This window comes from Phyllostomus hastatus, unplaced genomic scaffold (assembly GCF_019186645.2).
Source record: "Phyllostomus hastatus isolate PE091 unplaced genomic scaffold, TTU_PhHast_1.1 phas_contig_86, whole genome shotgun sequence".
Classification (NCBI taxonomy): Eukaryota; Metazoa; Chordata; class Mammalia; order Chiroptera; family Phyllostomidae; genus Phyllostomus; species Phyllostomus hastatus.
In genome coordinates, this window is record NW_025333977.1 from 28,490,745 (window position 1) to 28,508,474 (window position 17,730).

Genomic DNA, 17,730 nt, shown 5'->3' on the forward strand with positions numbered 1-17,730 from the left:
CACCCCCAACTGGGGACCCGGCCCGAAACCCAGGCATGTGCCCTGACCGGGAACTGAAACAGTGGCATTTCTGTGCACAGGCCGGTGCTCAATCCACTGAGCCACACCAGCCAGGGTTTGTGTTTTTATTTTTAAAACATCATTATTTTATATATCTATATATGAAATCAATAGAGGACCAACGAAAGAAATTTTGAAAATCATACAAGGCAATACCACACAGTCAGAAAGAGTGAGATAAGATTCGCGGGTCCTGGCATAGAATGATTGCCAAGGCACACTGCTCACTGAGCAAGAGTGTCACATGGATTTCCCACTCACACTGCATAGCATACCTCTGGGAAAACCACTAAGCAACTGGTAACTGCTCACCTTGAGGGAGGAAAATGGGACATGAGTTCACAAGTGGCTCAGAACTTATTCAAAAAAATTCAACTAATTTTTTAGAAAGACCAGTTCTCTAAATTGTCCATACTATTGAGAGCAATTAAAAGGAATAACTGGAATTCACACCTAATAAGACCCCAATTCGAAGTAACTGGATTTCAGCAAGGTTAAGTGACATGCTCAAGAGCACACACAGGTGACAGAACTGGGACAAGTTATGGTAACATTTACTTCTTCTAAGTGTTGGAAATATTTAATAAAACACTTAAAAATGTCTCCTTATGTACTGCCAGCGTATTGAAGCAGAAACCATTATGTTCCTCCCCCAAATAAATGATGTTTGGGAAAACTTTAGTATTTTGTAGTTCTTATATTATCAGTATGATTTGTGCATGTTTGGTAACATTTGCCCTTGTACATAATTTTTTAAATGTTCGACAATCTTCTATGATGAAAGATTAGTCCTTTCTTTCCAGTTTGGGGCTTCCACTGACCATTATTTTATTTTAGTTTCTATGTTTGTTGTTCACATACCCAAACATGTATGGGTAATAGGTTTTTTAAAAGAAAAATAGGTATTTTTAAAACATCTCAAAAAATCCTACACATATGTATATACATGCCTCCTGATTCCCAATCTATGACTTTTCTCACTCTGCATACTTCAGCAGCTGAAACTATAAAAGAATAAACTCCTTAATACCTCCTAGAGCAGGGAGGTGTCAAACTCATTTTCACCAGAAGCCACACCAGCCTTGCAGTTGCCTTCAAAGGGCCAAAGTTGAAATAATTTCAGGGCTGTATGAATATAACTACTCCTAACTGTTAAGGAGTTGAAATTACATTCGGCCCTTTGAAAGCAACCACAAGGCTGATGTGGCCCTGTTGACAATGAGTTTGACACTCCTGTCCTAGAGATATGTCTTCCCTTGCTTTATTTAAGGATAAAAACTCCTCTCCTTCATTAGGTGGTTTTTAGCAGAAGATCCTGCTTCAAAGGTAGTGTATCAACCACATTCAAATTGCTAACTGTAAGATTTGGAGAGTCCACAGGGTGGCACTAGATACCTTTGGTCAAAGCCCACAGCCTAATAGGCTCTTTGTAGAAAACAAGGATAGAGAAGAGCCTCTGGCATCAGCAAAGATTAAAAATTGAAGTTAATATTAAAGACATCTTGTTCCTTTCCGGAGGACAGCTGCCAACCAAAGCACATTTGAAGCTCCAATTATGCTGAAAGACATCCAAAATGCCAAGCAGAAGTTACAGACTGCCTCCAGTGGCAAATTGACGCTGCTCCTTCGGACACGCTTCCCCAAAGTATTTGACATCTTGAACATGTTTACACACACTCCTTCCTAATACACACACCTCAGCCTCTCTGTCTCTTCCTCTCTCCCTCACACACACAGTAGACTGTATTTTCAGGTGATTTTTTGCGGGGGAGGGTAGGTAAAGGATTCAGAGTTACATTCTTATTAAATAATACATTTCACGGTGGGCTAAGTCTCAACTCATTATAAAAATCTTAAAATGCATCACACAAAGACCTACTTCTGATCTCTCTACAATCTTACATCAATTTATAATAGATTGGGAAAGTTCATTGCTGGTCTTTTACAGACAAGCAATTTTAAAGTATAATATCCAGTGCCTGATTGTGAATAGATTTTCAGCCAACACATAAGCCTCAGAAATGCCTGGGAAAAAAAAAAAAAGCTGAAAAGCTGTACTGATTTAAGACCTTTATTTTTTTGATGCCCATTATTACGGCTTTCTTTTAAGCTACAAATCTCTTGGAGATGATATAATAAAATGTGCTGATGCCTTGAGTGTTTTTAAAACACAGTCAATGTGATCCATTCAGTTCATTCAAAAACATTTTTTGTGTGTGCAGACAGGAATTTTTCCCACGACAGTAAGTGTATGTGTCTTGCATCCCGATTAAACAAACCATAGCAGCACCTTCCAGGCCTATCATCTGCTCTTCAAAATGAGCATTGAAATTCAGAAGCACACTGCATACAGTAAGCCAGAGTGCTTAATGACCATACCCCAATAATGTATTGTATTTTTAAGTAAATTTTAAGAGTATTTTGTATGTGAAATATCCAAAAGATTAATGGGTATATGCATGTTAATATGTTTATTTCTAAAAGCAGCAGTTATGATTATGCTAAGCTCAACATTTCTCAGAATTTGAAGGGAAGATAAATTTTAAAATATATCAATAAAATTAAGAACTCCCTCCAGTCTCAGGCTAACTCCAGTGACGTGGGGCAGCTGGGTTAATTCTACTGCAAGCCCAAGACCTGACAGCACTCCATGTGAGCTCTAGGAGTGAGCCCATGACGGATTACGTGCAGACTGATGAATGGTGAACCCACAGTCATCCAGCATGGGCATTAAAAGTAACACCTCCGTGCTGACAATGTGCCTTTTTCCTTGACCTCCAACTCATAGCTGAACGATCTGCAGACAAGACTCGGAAACTGTTTTATTAAATTGAACACAAAATGCCCATTATAACAATGTCAAGCCTTTATCAGAAATCAGTACATAGTGAGGATACACAGCCAAAATGAGCCATCAACATAAGCAGTATAAATTTTAAATAACTTTTTGATTTCTATATTCAATATACAGAAGAAAACAAAACCAAAGGAGCAATTTCAATTTCACAATTCACAGTTGATTGGTTTAAACCCCATGACATTTTTTGTCATTTCTGTAGCCCCAAAACAGAAACATTTCCAAAGCAGTGACTGGCACTTAGCCCCAATAGCATACACAGATGTTAAACTCCTGCAGGACATTTAGAAATAATTTAAGGAAACAACTCCAATTTCACACAGTTCTGGCTGGCATTTTTTTTTTAGCTATATCCTTTACCAGAGACACTGTTCTAGTAAAATAGCAAAAACTGTTTTTACAAGCTTGCCATGCCATTAAATGAAGGATTCTAAAGTCTCCATTGGTTTTCCATGATTTTATTCTCTAATTTAAAATAATAACCACTAAAATGCAACCTTAACAGTGAAAGCAAAGTCATTTTTGCTTCTGGATCTAAGAGCATACATCCAAGAGAGGCAACATATTGTCCTAGCAGATACGTGGAATGCTTTAGAGCAGAGTCTGACATACTCTAGTAAGGCATTTCAAAGCAGACACACCACACCCAAATTAAACTGCTGTGGGCAGCCAAGGATACCACAAGGTGAACACCAATTACACAGAATCAACACGAAATTCTCATAAGATGACTCACGAATTTACAAAACCACAGAAAGGCTGAAGTAGCAAAAGAAGGCAAACAATGACCAGCCACTCTGAGTTTTGTTCCTGTGAATGCCAGATTCGAAGACTAGAAATAAACTTTATATGTTCTTTGCCCTAGGATAATATCATTCATTCTGACACATTGGGGTTACTTTTCCTTTAAAAAATAGATCATGTAGAGAATATACATATAATCAGTGATAGAGAACATTCATTTTCACTAGTGAGGGGGTCACTTAAGCACTTACATAGAAAGAGTTATGAATGAATCATGAAAGTCATTGAAATGCAAAAATAAATCTGATAAAACCTGCATTAGTTAGTATTCAACAGTGAAGTGATATTTTTAGCAATTTCATTGGCTTAATGAGGAAATATGACCATGAAAAAGTTCTTTAAGTTCAAAAAGTCATGGAATGCCTAAATATAAAGTCTAATTAGTAAAAATACATATTTTCATCTTCAGGGCCCCAAAGGAAGTGTTATTTAGAAGCCATAAATCTTACCAAACTAGCACAAGAATATGAGTCAAGAACACTGAAGTTTCAATTCCGACCTATCCATTCCACCTTCATGCCCTGGAGCAAGTCACCTACCATTTTTCCCACAAAAAAAAATTGGCATGATGAAGGCATATGTCAAAAAAAATTTTCTCCAGGCAGTACTAGAGTAAAGCTAAAGATGTTACTAAGGCTCACAATCTCAACAATTCACTGTGCAGTACAATCATTTTTGATCCTGCTAATTATGGCTAGAGGAAGCATGGGCAATTCCATTCTCAGGGAACTCAGAGGCTTTATATAAATTCATGGTTTTAACTTTCTAAACTACTTAATCTGCTCCCCTAGAGTTTTTAAAACAGCTAATCGTCTACAGTCTGACTCTGTACTTTCTGGCAGAATGGGTGGAAGTGTGAAGGAAATGTGATGACATGACAGAAACAGCAGCAGGTTGAAATGAGGTATAGGCTGATTTCACAAACCCCAATGAGGAACTCACAATTTTCTAAAGCTGCATAGTTCAGCAAAAATACATCATAACAAGAGGGATAAGGGAGAAATCTTACCATGAAACTTTAAAATATATGACAACTAAGCATTTACAATGTCCAACACAAGAAGACTTCAGTTTGAAAAGCATTGTCTTCCCTCATTCTAAGCACGTACAAACGCAGAAACTGGCAGAAGGCTGAAGTCCACAGGAGAAAAAGCGTGTGCTCAATTGGCTGAGGTTATCAACTTCATGAGTCAATAAACACATGATCTAAATTTAAGACTGAGACACTGACTTTAAAAAGATACTGATATTTAAACAAGCACAAAACTCTAGTTAATGATACCTATGCTGAAGTGTTTAAGGGAAATGTATTGTCTGAAATTTACACTGAAGTGTGTATTTAAAATAAACTGTGGGTAGATGGATGAACAGAGGGGATGGGCAGATATGTAGTAGTACCAGCACAGTGAAATACTGACTATAGAATCCAGTGGTGGATATACTGTAAAATTTTTTCAACTCTGATGTTTGAAAATTTCCACAATAAAATGTTAAGTTTCTACAATGAAATTAATTTAGTAGTGTGTTTTAAAGATTCAAAATACTTAGCAATTTGGAATTTAAAAAATTTTTTGAAATAAGGAAAATTTTGTTGTAAAAGGCCTCAGATCGGATTTGTGAAGGTGCTTTTTTAAATGTAGAAACTAAGTACCACAATTAATATTTATTGTGCATGACCATCTCTTCCCACACTTCATTTTCAATACATAATTCCCTCCCCTTTACAGAGACTGATTTTGAAAAACAACATGGGATGAGGCTTTTCCAAATTCAGTGTCAAGCTCTTCCCAATCCACACACCACTGTTCACCAAATGTAAATGTAACGTAAAGGTGGAAAGTACTCTATGACTGCTGCCACCCTAGAACACTTAATTCATTTTTGGGGTGTATGGTTTCTGATCAGTACAAGTAACAGTTTTACTCAATATCAAATTGAGCCTGCATTAAGAAAAAAAATGTAGAACACAGAATTCACATAGACCTTTGCTATTCTAAGCTCCTGGGTTTAATGAACTGTGATTAATGGCAATAATTCTATCATCTCTTCTCTCTGTGAAATGCTAAAACTTGCTAAAGGCACTCATATTCTGGGCTTAATAGAGACAAGGTCACATGGGACCATAAGCCAGTATTTTTTGGTTTTTGGTACCTGCCCAGAAAGGGAGTTTACAAATGATCCTCTCATTCATAATGGGAAGAAAAAGTCAAAAGAGCTATCGGAAGTAATGTCATATGGGAAGCTATTTACACAACTCTTTGTCCATTCTGTTAGTTTGCTGGTAATCACTCACAATAGTAAGGATCCACCGCCAAAAAAAAAACAAACAAACCCCAAAACTAAAAGCAACAACAAAACACTATGTATGAAACTCCTGAATAGTGATTTGGCTGATCAAAACAAAGTTAGTAAGGTAGAATATTTTTAGACATCTCTTCAACAGCCTGTATTAAACTTTTGCCTACATTGACAAAACATTTCTCTATTTCAAAAGCAGCTCTATTGTCCTTACATGCCTCACCAAGTTCTTTACAGAGTACTTACAGCCTAAGTTCTGAGACTGAGGAAACAAGATAGGTTAGGCTCCAAATCCACCATTCCTGGGCCGCTCTGCGGAGGTACTGAGAGGGACAATTACATGTCCCCCTGGCATAAGCAAACTCACTTTCCATAGGCCACTGGGCAATCCTCAAGCTGTCACTGCTCAACGTTCCAGCCAATTCAGGAGTGAAGGAATCATAAATCCCACAGCTAATCCTTAAAATCTATCTACAGAGGAAGATTTATATATATACACATTTTATCCTTGTTCAAAGTGTGGCTAGGTAGCTATAGCAAGTATTACCAGTGTCACAGAACAGCCCTGCAAAATAAATGGAAGATCTCATGCTTCCTTTAGCTGTTCAAGTCAGAGGGACAGAAGAATGATCTCAGGCACAATTCTCCACTCAATCTCAGGGTTTCTAAAACCTAAATGGTTTTCTAAGTGTATCAGCACATTAAAGGGGAAAATAGCATGGAGTTGGAGAAGGAACTTTTCAAAATGGATGGTATTTAAAAAAGTATTCACTTACAGATTTCAGTGCAGCAAGAGACAGGCAAACAAATGTAGTAAACGACATGCACGTATTTACAAGTTGCAGCATGTGGTATACAAAGACCAACAAAGTATTTTCTGTTCAAAGTGGAGTCAAAAGGATTGCATGGCACACACATTTTGTACCTTAACTTTTTGGGAAGAAATAAAACACTTCAAATGCAAACGCAATCCAATCTTTTAATTGGAGCATGGAGCATGGAATTTTTCCTTTAAAACTTCTTGCCCTCAATATCTTACTAAAGTTTCTGTCATCTTCTAACATCGACTTTGAAAGAAAACTTACACAGATATTCACAGAGAAAAGAGACTTCGATGCCACGAGGTCTTCTTGCAGATGATTACCGAAATCTACTTAATTTAATTAACCGCAGGTTTTCCATTGTTTAGGCCTCAGTCTGCCCTTATATACCGCCTGTAAAAGATACTATCGTGATTCCTGGGGAGCTCAAGGTACAAACTCTAGAGCACACTACAGAGCAGGACTGGACTTCACAAAATGAAATCAATGGAGAGCACATATCACTGGCTGCAGTAGTAACGACAACCTTCTCTGACCGGGAAAAACACTGTCTGTAAGGAATGCATGACATGAGATACTGTACCATACAGAGATGGATTTTTAGGCATTTCCTTTATGACAGCTTCTGTCACCCTTTTTTTCACCTGTGGAACACAGAATATTAGGAAGCAACAAACCCAGGGCACACCACTGTCACAGAGATTTGTAGGGGCTTTTTAAGGAAGATGTGTATGTCACCTCTATAAGTGATCACAGAAGTTATTCATCAACTTCCTAGAGTTTAGAAATTAAGGAGTAAACAGAATAGGCAATATGGTATCTAAAGTATCATATAAAACAAACACATAGCTCTTTTTTAGTGCAAAGAAATATAGCAAGTAAGAAATAACACTATAAATCTTTTTTTCCTTAAAAGAAAATGCGTTTATGCATTCATAAAGTCCATTAAGGGCACTGGGAGACTGGAAACCTGAATACACAAGGCCAGAAAAAACATCAAGGCCTTAAATCCACTCCTCTTTGTATGTATAATGAAATTAAGTGGGGAAAATGAGGAAACCCTTCCTTTAATTTTATTTTACTTGCAAAGGAAAAAATTGAAAATGGATGAATGTCACTTTTACAAAATACAAATTCTTATCCACAATCATTTACTGTTATCTGAGATAAGAATTCAATGAAATCTTCTCTATGATATCACATAAAAGTATTTATCTATAGTTTTATGTATGTGTGTATATAAATACACATACAAAGAGAAGGGAAGATGGGATTTTTAAATAATCACAGAACCAGTGGCCAGCACTGTAATATCAAAATCTACCACAGAATTACTTAGCAGCAAAATGAATAACCTACTGATGAATAAAATAAGCTCTAAATTGCCCTAAACTAATCAACTCTATTTTATAGATAACTGCACAAAGCATTATTATACAAAAAGTTATGGGTCTGGATAGAATTTCAACCAAATGTTATCTTATTCTTCTGTTTCTAGGAGAAAAAAATATTAAATAATAATTCTTTTCAAAAACTATCACTTCAACGGAAGAGTGACTTGATATTGTACCAGAGGTTAATCATAAAACTAAATTTTAAATATGGGTCTAGATTGTTCAAACATCATTTGGAAGAATTAAAGAAAAGGAATGACGATTATAATTTTCCTCGTCCCCATTTCTTTGCATATAGAATTCTCAAGAAAAAGCCAGGAGTTTGGTTATTTTCTTAATTAGTAATATAAGCAATCAAGTGTGAACTGACCATAGTGCAAAGATACTTCTCAATATAAACTTCCATGTGGCCTTTCAAAAGAAGTATGGATGAGCACCGGTCTTATCCATGTAAATATAAGTAGATAAAGTACAGTTAATGAAAGTTCATAGAGTACTCCATTAGTTAATCTAGACATACACTAGAGCTTTATTTTAAAAACAAAATACAAAACTAATAACACTGTTGTCATTATCAAATATCAAGTAATCTATAACATATTTCTGTATCTCTATTATCTTCAAGAAAGCTGAATTAGAAAGAATGAAATCAAAGTTCATGTATTTTTCTACTAGAAATGATGATACTGAAATTTGATTAACTTTTTAAAAATTCTTCTCTATCTATGAAACAGTAAAGTAAGTGGTATTTTTCAGAATAGCCAGCAAACCAGTAATACAGAGGTGAATATGAGTTAAATGGAAGGATCAGTTTATCTACAAAGTCTGCCAAACCAAAAATCCAGAGATCTAAACTTATGATTGAGACCATCGTGGAAGTAACAAGTCACTATCAATGAAGTAACTCTAAACTGAAAAATCAAACACATCTTTACATTTTCTAAAACCAGCTGAAAAATATTTTTTTTAAAAAATATCCTATCTATCTTAAATTCATTGGATATTCAAATGTGGAGCTTGGAAATTCCACAACATAGCTGGGGCATGAAAATAAGCTTATTAGACAAGTTAATTCAGCTGGGTGGGGAGGGAGTGGAGAGGAAAGAAGGTGGCATTTAAATATGTGAAATCCATAACTGGAAATTAAGTTTCACTGTTTGGAAGTGCACACCAGAAGTGTCTGAGTCCAAGAAAACCTTCATCTCAATAATGGGAAGACATGATAACAGGGAAAATGTCCTGGAGAAGACCCAAATGTTGTTTATAATAGAATATACCCCACCAACAAGACACTGAGTAGAGGTGGTGATTCCAAAGAAGCCTTGGGAAACTGAAATCTCTGCTTACCTGTTTTTACTGTGATCTGAAGGACTCATAAAACCTTTTACTTAAGAGTACATAAAACTAAAATTGCAAAAGAAGATGAGATTGTTAAATAGTTAAAGCTCTAAGTGGTCAGGCTGCTAATTGACCAGAATGGTCGAGATAAACCATTATTTCTCATGGGGTGTAGAGGTCACATGGTCTAAGTAACTCAACACAACTGACCTGAAAAAGCATCATGACCTAAGAAGCACGTTCTCATCCTTCCCCAGTTTTGACATCTCACTGTACCACTGCAGGTTACATGTATTAACATTAAGCAGAGGAATGTACTCATATCAAAAGGACCACAAAGCAGGGCATGTTGACAGAAGGCAAACAGGCAGGATGAGCTGCTCTATTGGAATACAACAATCACTATACATAGCCCAGATTCTCCATCTCATTCCTGTACCGCTGTTCAGACACCTTGCTTTTATGTTGCTTGCTCTCTAAATGATGCCGGAATTCCACCTCTTCGCCAGCCCCAACATTACACATTGAGCAGTAAAACTGGCCACTTGGAGTGACGCACATGGCCAGATCACGCGGAATTCTCTGCCGAGAGCGACGATTGAAGTAAGGACCTCCTATAGCAAGACACAAAATAATGTGTTCACTTCAAAATATTCACTAACTGAATGGCAGCAATCTGATTAATTATAACTATAATTTTGTCCCTAAGTTAAAATTATAAAATTTACAGATTCCTACCTTCAAATGAACGTGAAGTTAATGGATTTTTTAAATTACAATTTTATAAAGGTTCAATCTAAAAACTAGTATGATTCTTCCAACTATTGTCACAAAGATTACTATAGAGCCAAACCCAAACTCTAAATGACAATGTCTCTAAAATGTAAATACTGTTTTAAAATGATTTAATTTCCCAGTATTATATGAAGTTTTACAATTATCCTAACTCTTTAATCCAAAAATTCTATTTCTAAGAATTATCCTAAGAAAAATATTAAGAACGCTTGCATAAAGATTTATCAACAAGGGCATTTATTTCATCAGCATTTATAAAAAGGTTTTTCTGGGAGGGGTTAGAGAAAGGAGAGTTCCAAAACTACAACTTGAAAAATTATGTTAAGGACTATAATGGAAAACCATGCAGTCACTAAAAATAATAAAAACACTATTAATTCCATGAAAATGTGATTGTAATATGCTATTAAGTGGAACAGAAATATCACAAAATATTATCACAATTCTATTTTAAAGAAGCAATATGAAGGATGGAATGACATATATATAAATGTTGGTGGAATTATTGATCATTTTATTTTCTTTTTATATAATTGACTTAAGTTTGGTCATTTGTTTATTAATTTCATGTTTTTCTTTTCTACTAGAATAAATATTTCAGGCTTTTCTCAAAATATTATTTTTACTACATCCTATAAATTTAATATAATTTTATTACTGTTTGGTTCTAAGAGTTTTTAATATCCCATATAATTTCTTCTTTGATCCATGAATTATTTAAAAATCTTTTAAAATTTCCAAACAGCTGAAAATCTTGTGTGTGTTTTTTTAAATATTTTTGTTATTGATATCTCATCTAATTGTTCTCTGGTCAGAGAATATTGCCTAAACAGCCTTCTGACCTAAAGTTTATTTTATCTAATATTAATACAACTATCTCAGCTTCCTTCCTCTCAGCTCATTTTTTAATCTATTCTTAAAGCCTCTGTCTTTTAAGTGGGAATTTAGTAGATTTATATTTGTTGTAATTACTGATATATGTTCAGGCTTTTATTAATTACATAACATTACTGTTTCTATGTGTCCCTATTTTCTATGCTACTCTTACCTTTCCAATTACCTTTTTTTTTTAGATTTATTTATTTTTAGAGAGAGGGGAATGGAGGGAGAAAGAGAGGGAGAGAAATGTCAATGTGTGGTTGCCTCTCACGTGTCCCCCACTGGGCACCTGGCCTACAACCCAGGCATGTGCCCTGACTGGGAATCGAACCAGTGACCCTTTGGTTCACAGGGCAGCACTCAACCCACTGAGCCACACCAGCCAGGGCTGTTTTTTGTTTTATTGTTCACATGAATGACCTGTGCTGGTATGTGTCCACATTGGAGGATGGGGTAAGAGGATGAGGGGCTACGCAGTCCTATTTTCCATCCTGAAGATAATCAGAAAAGGCAGGACACATTCCTATAAGCTAGTTGACCTGAAGGTGTGTATCATAATCACTGGGGAAGCATTTTCAAAACACATGTGCATCTGGGTCCTACTCCAAATTTACTGACTGAAAATCTCTAAGTCCTGGTTCAGGCATATGTATTTCACAAAAACTCCCCTTCTGGTTCACTAACCTGGTTTAACACCACTGCTACAATGTTTTTTCCCAATAAATATGGAATTAGCATGGTGTGACTTCAAACCAAATAGTGCATTTTTATAATTAATGTTACATTTCTCAGCTGGCAAATACCAGAAGAAATATAAAGGAACTTGATAAAAGCTCTTAAAACATAAAAACTATAGTTTAAAAGCAAAATAAATAATATGCTAAATAAAAAATAAATAAATAAATGAAACCTGAAGTAAATACCAGCTTGAAAAGCCACTAGACCAATTCAAACAAAACAACAGCTTACCCCAAATTCTCAGGGTTATCTATGACCATTAAAAGAAATAAAAATAAAGGAGACCACTTCTAGAATGCAGCCAAGGTATGTGGAAATCCAGTGGATACCTGAATTATTCTGTACCGTGTACGTATTTCTCCTATTAGGCATCATTTTATATTCATTCCCTTCTTTCCGGGTCCGCCGCTGACCTGCCTCTGAGGATTCCCTGGAGAAAAGAAATTTTAAAAGAGTGAGACGTCTAAACCAGGATCCATTTCAACTCTTTCTCTCTACAGACAGTCAGTCTCACACAACACTTTGGCCTCAGAAAAAAAGGCAATACCTACGAGAATGAGTTACTCTGAGCTTCCGCCAGCCGCAGCCTCTTGGCATGATTCTTCCCTTGATAGTGAGCCTGAGCCACCGCGGGAGAACTGAAGGAGGCATCACAGAGCTTGCAGTAATCGTTCTCTGTGGCCAGGATCACTCTGCCTCCTGGCTTAAAGGAGCCCATCTGACAACAGAGACGCAAGAAACAAGGTTAAAAAAACACCTGGAGCTTATTCCCTTCTTTTCCTCAAAGTTCCTTCTAAGGCACTTTGTGACTTAATCATGGTTTTGCAGGACAATAACCAGTGTGCCAAAATAACGAATGGCTCCTTGTTATCTCCAATGAAGAAATTAAAAAAAAAAAACAACTTAAAAACCCAGCATGGAAGATATAGGGCAGTGTAAATAAAGCCTAGAATCACACTGTCAGAAAAAGTAAAGTCAGCCCAGAATCCACCAACAAGCATTTACAAGCATTTACTGAACATTTACTGTTAATAAGGCTTGCTACTTAATGCAGAAGCTGTGTACAGACATATATTTAAAAAAATGAGCCTCTACTCAAAGAGTCCACAAACTAGCTACAGATATAATTGTAATTATATACTATATTATAATTACTTTATAATAATATAATTATAATACCATATAATGGGGAAATAACCAGCAGATCCAGACAGTTACATTCAGGCTGGGAAACAACAAGTTAAGGGAAACTAACATTGTGCCCAAAAGATAGTATCCACTCAAAATGTTTTTGGGTTAACAAAAAACAACAAACTAGATTTTGTCTGGAGGAGAATAAAATATATGAGAGTCTGGAAGGCATATCATATCAGGACCAGCGGAAAGAAATAGCACTGTTTCTTTCACCCCGAAGGGAAGATTTCTGGAGACAGGATAGCTGTCTTCAAAAATCACAAAGGGCTATGCTGTGAAAGAAGGCTAAGGCTGTTTGCCCAGAAGGGTGGAGCTGGCTGAAAACAGTCCCCAACAGGGAGCAGCCACCCAGTTCTAGGGCAGCCTTCAGGAATTAGTCCTGTGACCACTACACTGCCTGAAGATCATCCCAGTAATTTTCCTGTCCTCTCATTCTGTGTTTAACATATCTCACTTACCCCCACAAATTCTTGCAGATGGAGGAATAGCTGGTATTTCTATCCATACCTTAAGTACTGGAAACTAACATTTAGAAAAATAAAATTTATACCATGGTGATTATGAGTAGAGGTCTAAGATTAAAAACAATTCTTGCCCCACCACATGTAATGCCATGGACAAGGTACTGTACTGAGCTTGCCGGAACTTCTAATAAACTTCCAGGTGAGATGAATGTTGCTGGCCATGGACTACACTTCGAGTAGTAAGGCCAGTACTTCTAAGTTACTGCAAGCACTACGTGAAGTCAGCACCCAGGTCTAGAACCAGGCAAGGCAGGCTATGAGCACGAAACTCAAGGGAGCATCAAAACACCCAGCAATCAAGAGAAATAATATTTTAATGAAATAGTTTAATAAACTAGATCATCAAACCTAATACCAAAAAAATCAACGAGGAACAAAATATCAAAATTTTAAATAAAGACAGGATCAGTAACTGTGCCATATTGTTGCCTGAGGAAAAAGGAAAATAATACTTACCCTGTCTAAGTTTTGACCTTTTGTTCACCATTGAATTGTTTATATTAATTCTGAATATTTTAAATATTTATCTTGACTACTGAGTTTTCTGTTTCTTCCCCCTTATATTGTGGGCACAGTGGAGTGTATCCCTCTCCTGACCCTAATCCCAGACCTGAATGAAATAATGCATGAAAAGTGCTTAGCAGACTACCCGGCATAGTAAGTACTCGATTAGAGTTATTATCTATGAGCACTGTACTGTTCTAAAGACAAATAATACTTCAAAGGCAGGTTAAGGAGTAGAATCCATATGTCAGAAGCTATTCAAGTACAGAAATATCTTGCTCAAAATACGTGCCCTATCTTTCAACGAGTGAAAGGAACTCCACTTTTAACCAGAGAGAGTTTATACAGGTTCTCTGCACAGAAGTTAAAAAAAGGGAGAGGGGTTAGCAATCTCAAGAAACTGATCTTAATGGAAGGCAAAATATAAAATAATGGCATTAACTACAATAAAGATATAAATGTTTTGAAATCTCTTATTCTATTCAGGGTTAGTTAGTTTTTATTCTAGTTTAGCCCTAGACACTGAGGGCCATTTAGGCCAGAATTTTGAGAAATGCATAGTGGAAGACTCGTGAAACAGTAAGTGTTTCATCATTTCATGCATCACAAGCAAAGCCAATGGGCAATCTGAAGATTTGTGGATTTTGGCATGTGTTAAATCCAGCCCTATAGTTCAAGGAGTTTTAAAAGCACCAAGTGGTCCTTTTCAGGAATATCTGCCCAACTGTGCCTTGATGGGCACACGGATGATAATCACACCCGTGACCATTTGTGCACAGGACAGCTTCCCCCTGACACACGCCTCACCTGCGGAGGGACAGGAGCAGCTGGAGTGGCCACAGGTTCTACCGCATTGCTCATTCTGGCAGGAGGAGGACAGCTGTTCGCTGCGTAGTAATTTCTGAGTTTCTTACCATGATTTTTACCCTAGAAGTGAAATGAAATGGGTAATCACCATGGGGGCAAATGTGTCATGTTAATATATTCACTTAAAAAATAGAAAAAAAGAAAAAAACACAAGCAACACTAACTACATTTTATTCTTTCAGATATATGCAACACTGGGATAAACAGACCACTAGCTAGATTTGATTACTTGATCTTAAAGTAAAAGTCTATTCTTTGGTCCTAAGAGGATAATTAAATTTATCTGAGAAAGATAAGAGAATAAAGCCAAAAGAAATTAATTTCCTATATACTTCTAGAAAAGTATCACATTTTCCAGCAATCTCTGTTCTCCCTAAACTTGCCATTCATACCCCACTGCCTACATATGAATTTCATGACACTGTGCTCTAATCTACTTTATAAATCTATAATAAAATGGATAAACCAATTATTTTTACAAAAACAGCTCTTACAGAGCTATTTTACTTTGTGCATTAATACATTTGCTGCTCACAAAAACCCTGTACGATGAATTCGTTAATATTATCCACATATGACAGCTGAAAAAATGCAATCCGGAGAGCATGGGGGACGTGCCACCAACACTTGCAGCAGGGCCGAGCAGCGGGGCCAGAACTGGAAGCAGGCCTTCCATGTCCAAAGCAAGGCCCTGTTTCTCCACAGCATGATGGCTTCAGGATGCTCCGTGGGCCTCTATTAAAATGGATCTGCTTCTCTCATTGTTTCCCTTAAGTCATTATTCACATGACTACACTCCTTGAATGGACACAAAATGGTGGGAAGAGTCAGTGATCTAAAAGCATTCTAAATGAGGGTAAAAAAGTATATTATCCTTTAAACTACCTCGTAAAAAGCAAATGTGTAGGCAAACATTTATTCACCATCTAGTATACGCTAAGCCCTAGAAACAGGACTCGCATGTGTTCTAGAGGTGACAGATAACATATGCAGTTAATTAAAGTAATGAGCTAAGTTCCACCTTCTGGCCGCTGAAATGCCCTAAAGGTGTCCTCACCAGTCACAGTGACCTCCGGGGGGCCAAATCCAGCCGTCGTACCTGTGCCTTCAGCATATCCGAACTTCCAGCAGCATGACACAACTGATACTCTCTCCCTCTACTGTCTTCTATGACTCCCTCCTTACATCCCTACCCCTCAAACTCCACATGCTATGATGTCCGAACCCTGCTCTCACCTCTCTTCTCTATCCGTCTACACTCAAACTCTCAGTTATTTTATCCAGTCTCAGTGCTTTAAAATATAATCAATAAGTTGCTGACTCTCAAAACTATCTATCTCCACCCCTGTTATGAACTCTATGTTTGTGTTCTGCCCAATATCATATACTGAAATCTAATGTGATGGTATTAGGAGCAGAGGCCTTTCAAAGGTAACTAGGTCCTGAAGGTATCCCTTTATGAAATACACACCAGAGGTACCCCTCACCCTCTACCTGCCACATGAGAGTACAAGATGTCAGTGGTCTGCAGTCGGGAAGAAATTCCTCCCTGGAACCCAGCCAAGCTGCACCCTGATCTCAGACTTCTCGCCTCCAGAACAATGAGAAATAAATGTTCCTTGTTTAAGGCACCCGGTCTCCAATAATTGGTTATAGCAGCCCCAACAAACTAAGACAATCCCTGACCTTCAGAGCCACCTGTCCAACTCACTTCCTGTCATTCATGCTTGGCAGTCTCAAGAGGCATGTCCAACTTAAAATATCTGAAAGGTAATTTTTTGTTCCACCCCCACAAAACTTTGTCATTGCTGTCACCACCACTAGTCATCTACGTGGCAGTTACTCAAGAAAAGCCAACAGGTCCTTTTCTTGATTCCATCCCTCCTTAAAACCAACACATCTAATCCATCAGCCAGTCCTAGCAGCCTACCTTAAAAATACATCCTAAGTCATTCCACTTCTTTCTATGGACACTACAAATCCCACAGAATCCAAGCTACCAACATGTTCTACTTGCAGCAACCACTCCTACCTGGTCTCTGCCTGTAATTCTCACACCCTCCTGAGTGATCACTCCAGACATAAATCAGATCTGTCCCTCTCTCACGTAAAATCTCCCAATGGTTTCCCACTACACTGAAAATCAACAAATCTTACCCGTAAAGCCCTACATGATCTGGCCCTGCCCATGTCTCAGATTTTACTTGTACAGGCCCCTTCCTGCAGCTCATGATGCTCCTGACTCACTGGCCTTCCCTCTGCTCCTCACACATGATAAATTCATGCTAGCTCCAGGGCCTTTGTACTCACTGTTCCTGCTGCCTAAGATGCTCTTCTTTCAGGCTGCTGCATGGCTGGTACCTTCTGATCTTCCAGGTCTCAACTCAAACAGCATCTCACTCAATCTGAAGTCATGCCCATCCCCACTTTCTCCCCACCGCCCCTCCACGCACTCTCCATCCCATTACCACAATATCGAAAATAATGTTCTTTGTTTATTTCTTTTCTCTCTCCAACCCTCTGGACTGTAGACTCCTTAAAAAATAAGAACCCTGTCTGTCTGGTTTACTGTTCTAGCCCCAATGTCTAGGACAGTCTCTAGAATGTAGCAGGCAGTAACTAAATATTTGTTGGAGAAATGAATCAATAAGCATAAT

At 37.4% G+C, this 17,730-nt stretch overlaps 1 protein-coding gene across 2 annotated transcripts in view; it reads right to left on the reverse strand.

The window, feature by feature from the left end:
* ZMAT3 (zinc finger matrin-type 3) overlaps positions 1–17,730 on the reverse strand; it is a 76,631-nt gene that overhangs the window by 42,329 nt on the left and 16,572 nt on the right. Inside the window, exons 3-6 of one of the 2 annotated variants that reach the window (XM_045851062.1) lie at positions 15,014–15,133; positions 12,536–12,702; positions 12,314–12,414; positions 2,863–10,186 (exon numbers count right to left, since the gene is read on the reverse strand). In XM_045851062.1, the coding sequence (XP_045707018.1) occupies positions 9,975–10,186; positions 12,314–12,414; positions 12,536–12,702; positions 15,014–15,133 (600 nt within the window). In that variant the 3' untranslated portion in view covers positions 2,863–9,974. Of the gene's footprint in view, positions 1–2,862; positions 10,187–12,313; positions 12,415–12,535; positions 12,703–15,013; positions 15,134–17,730 lie in introns of those variants that run through there. The other variant, XM_045851063.1, reaches the window with a different exon arrangement.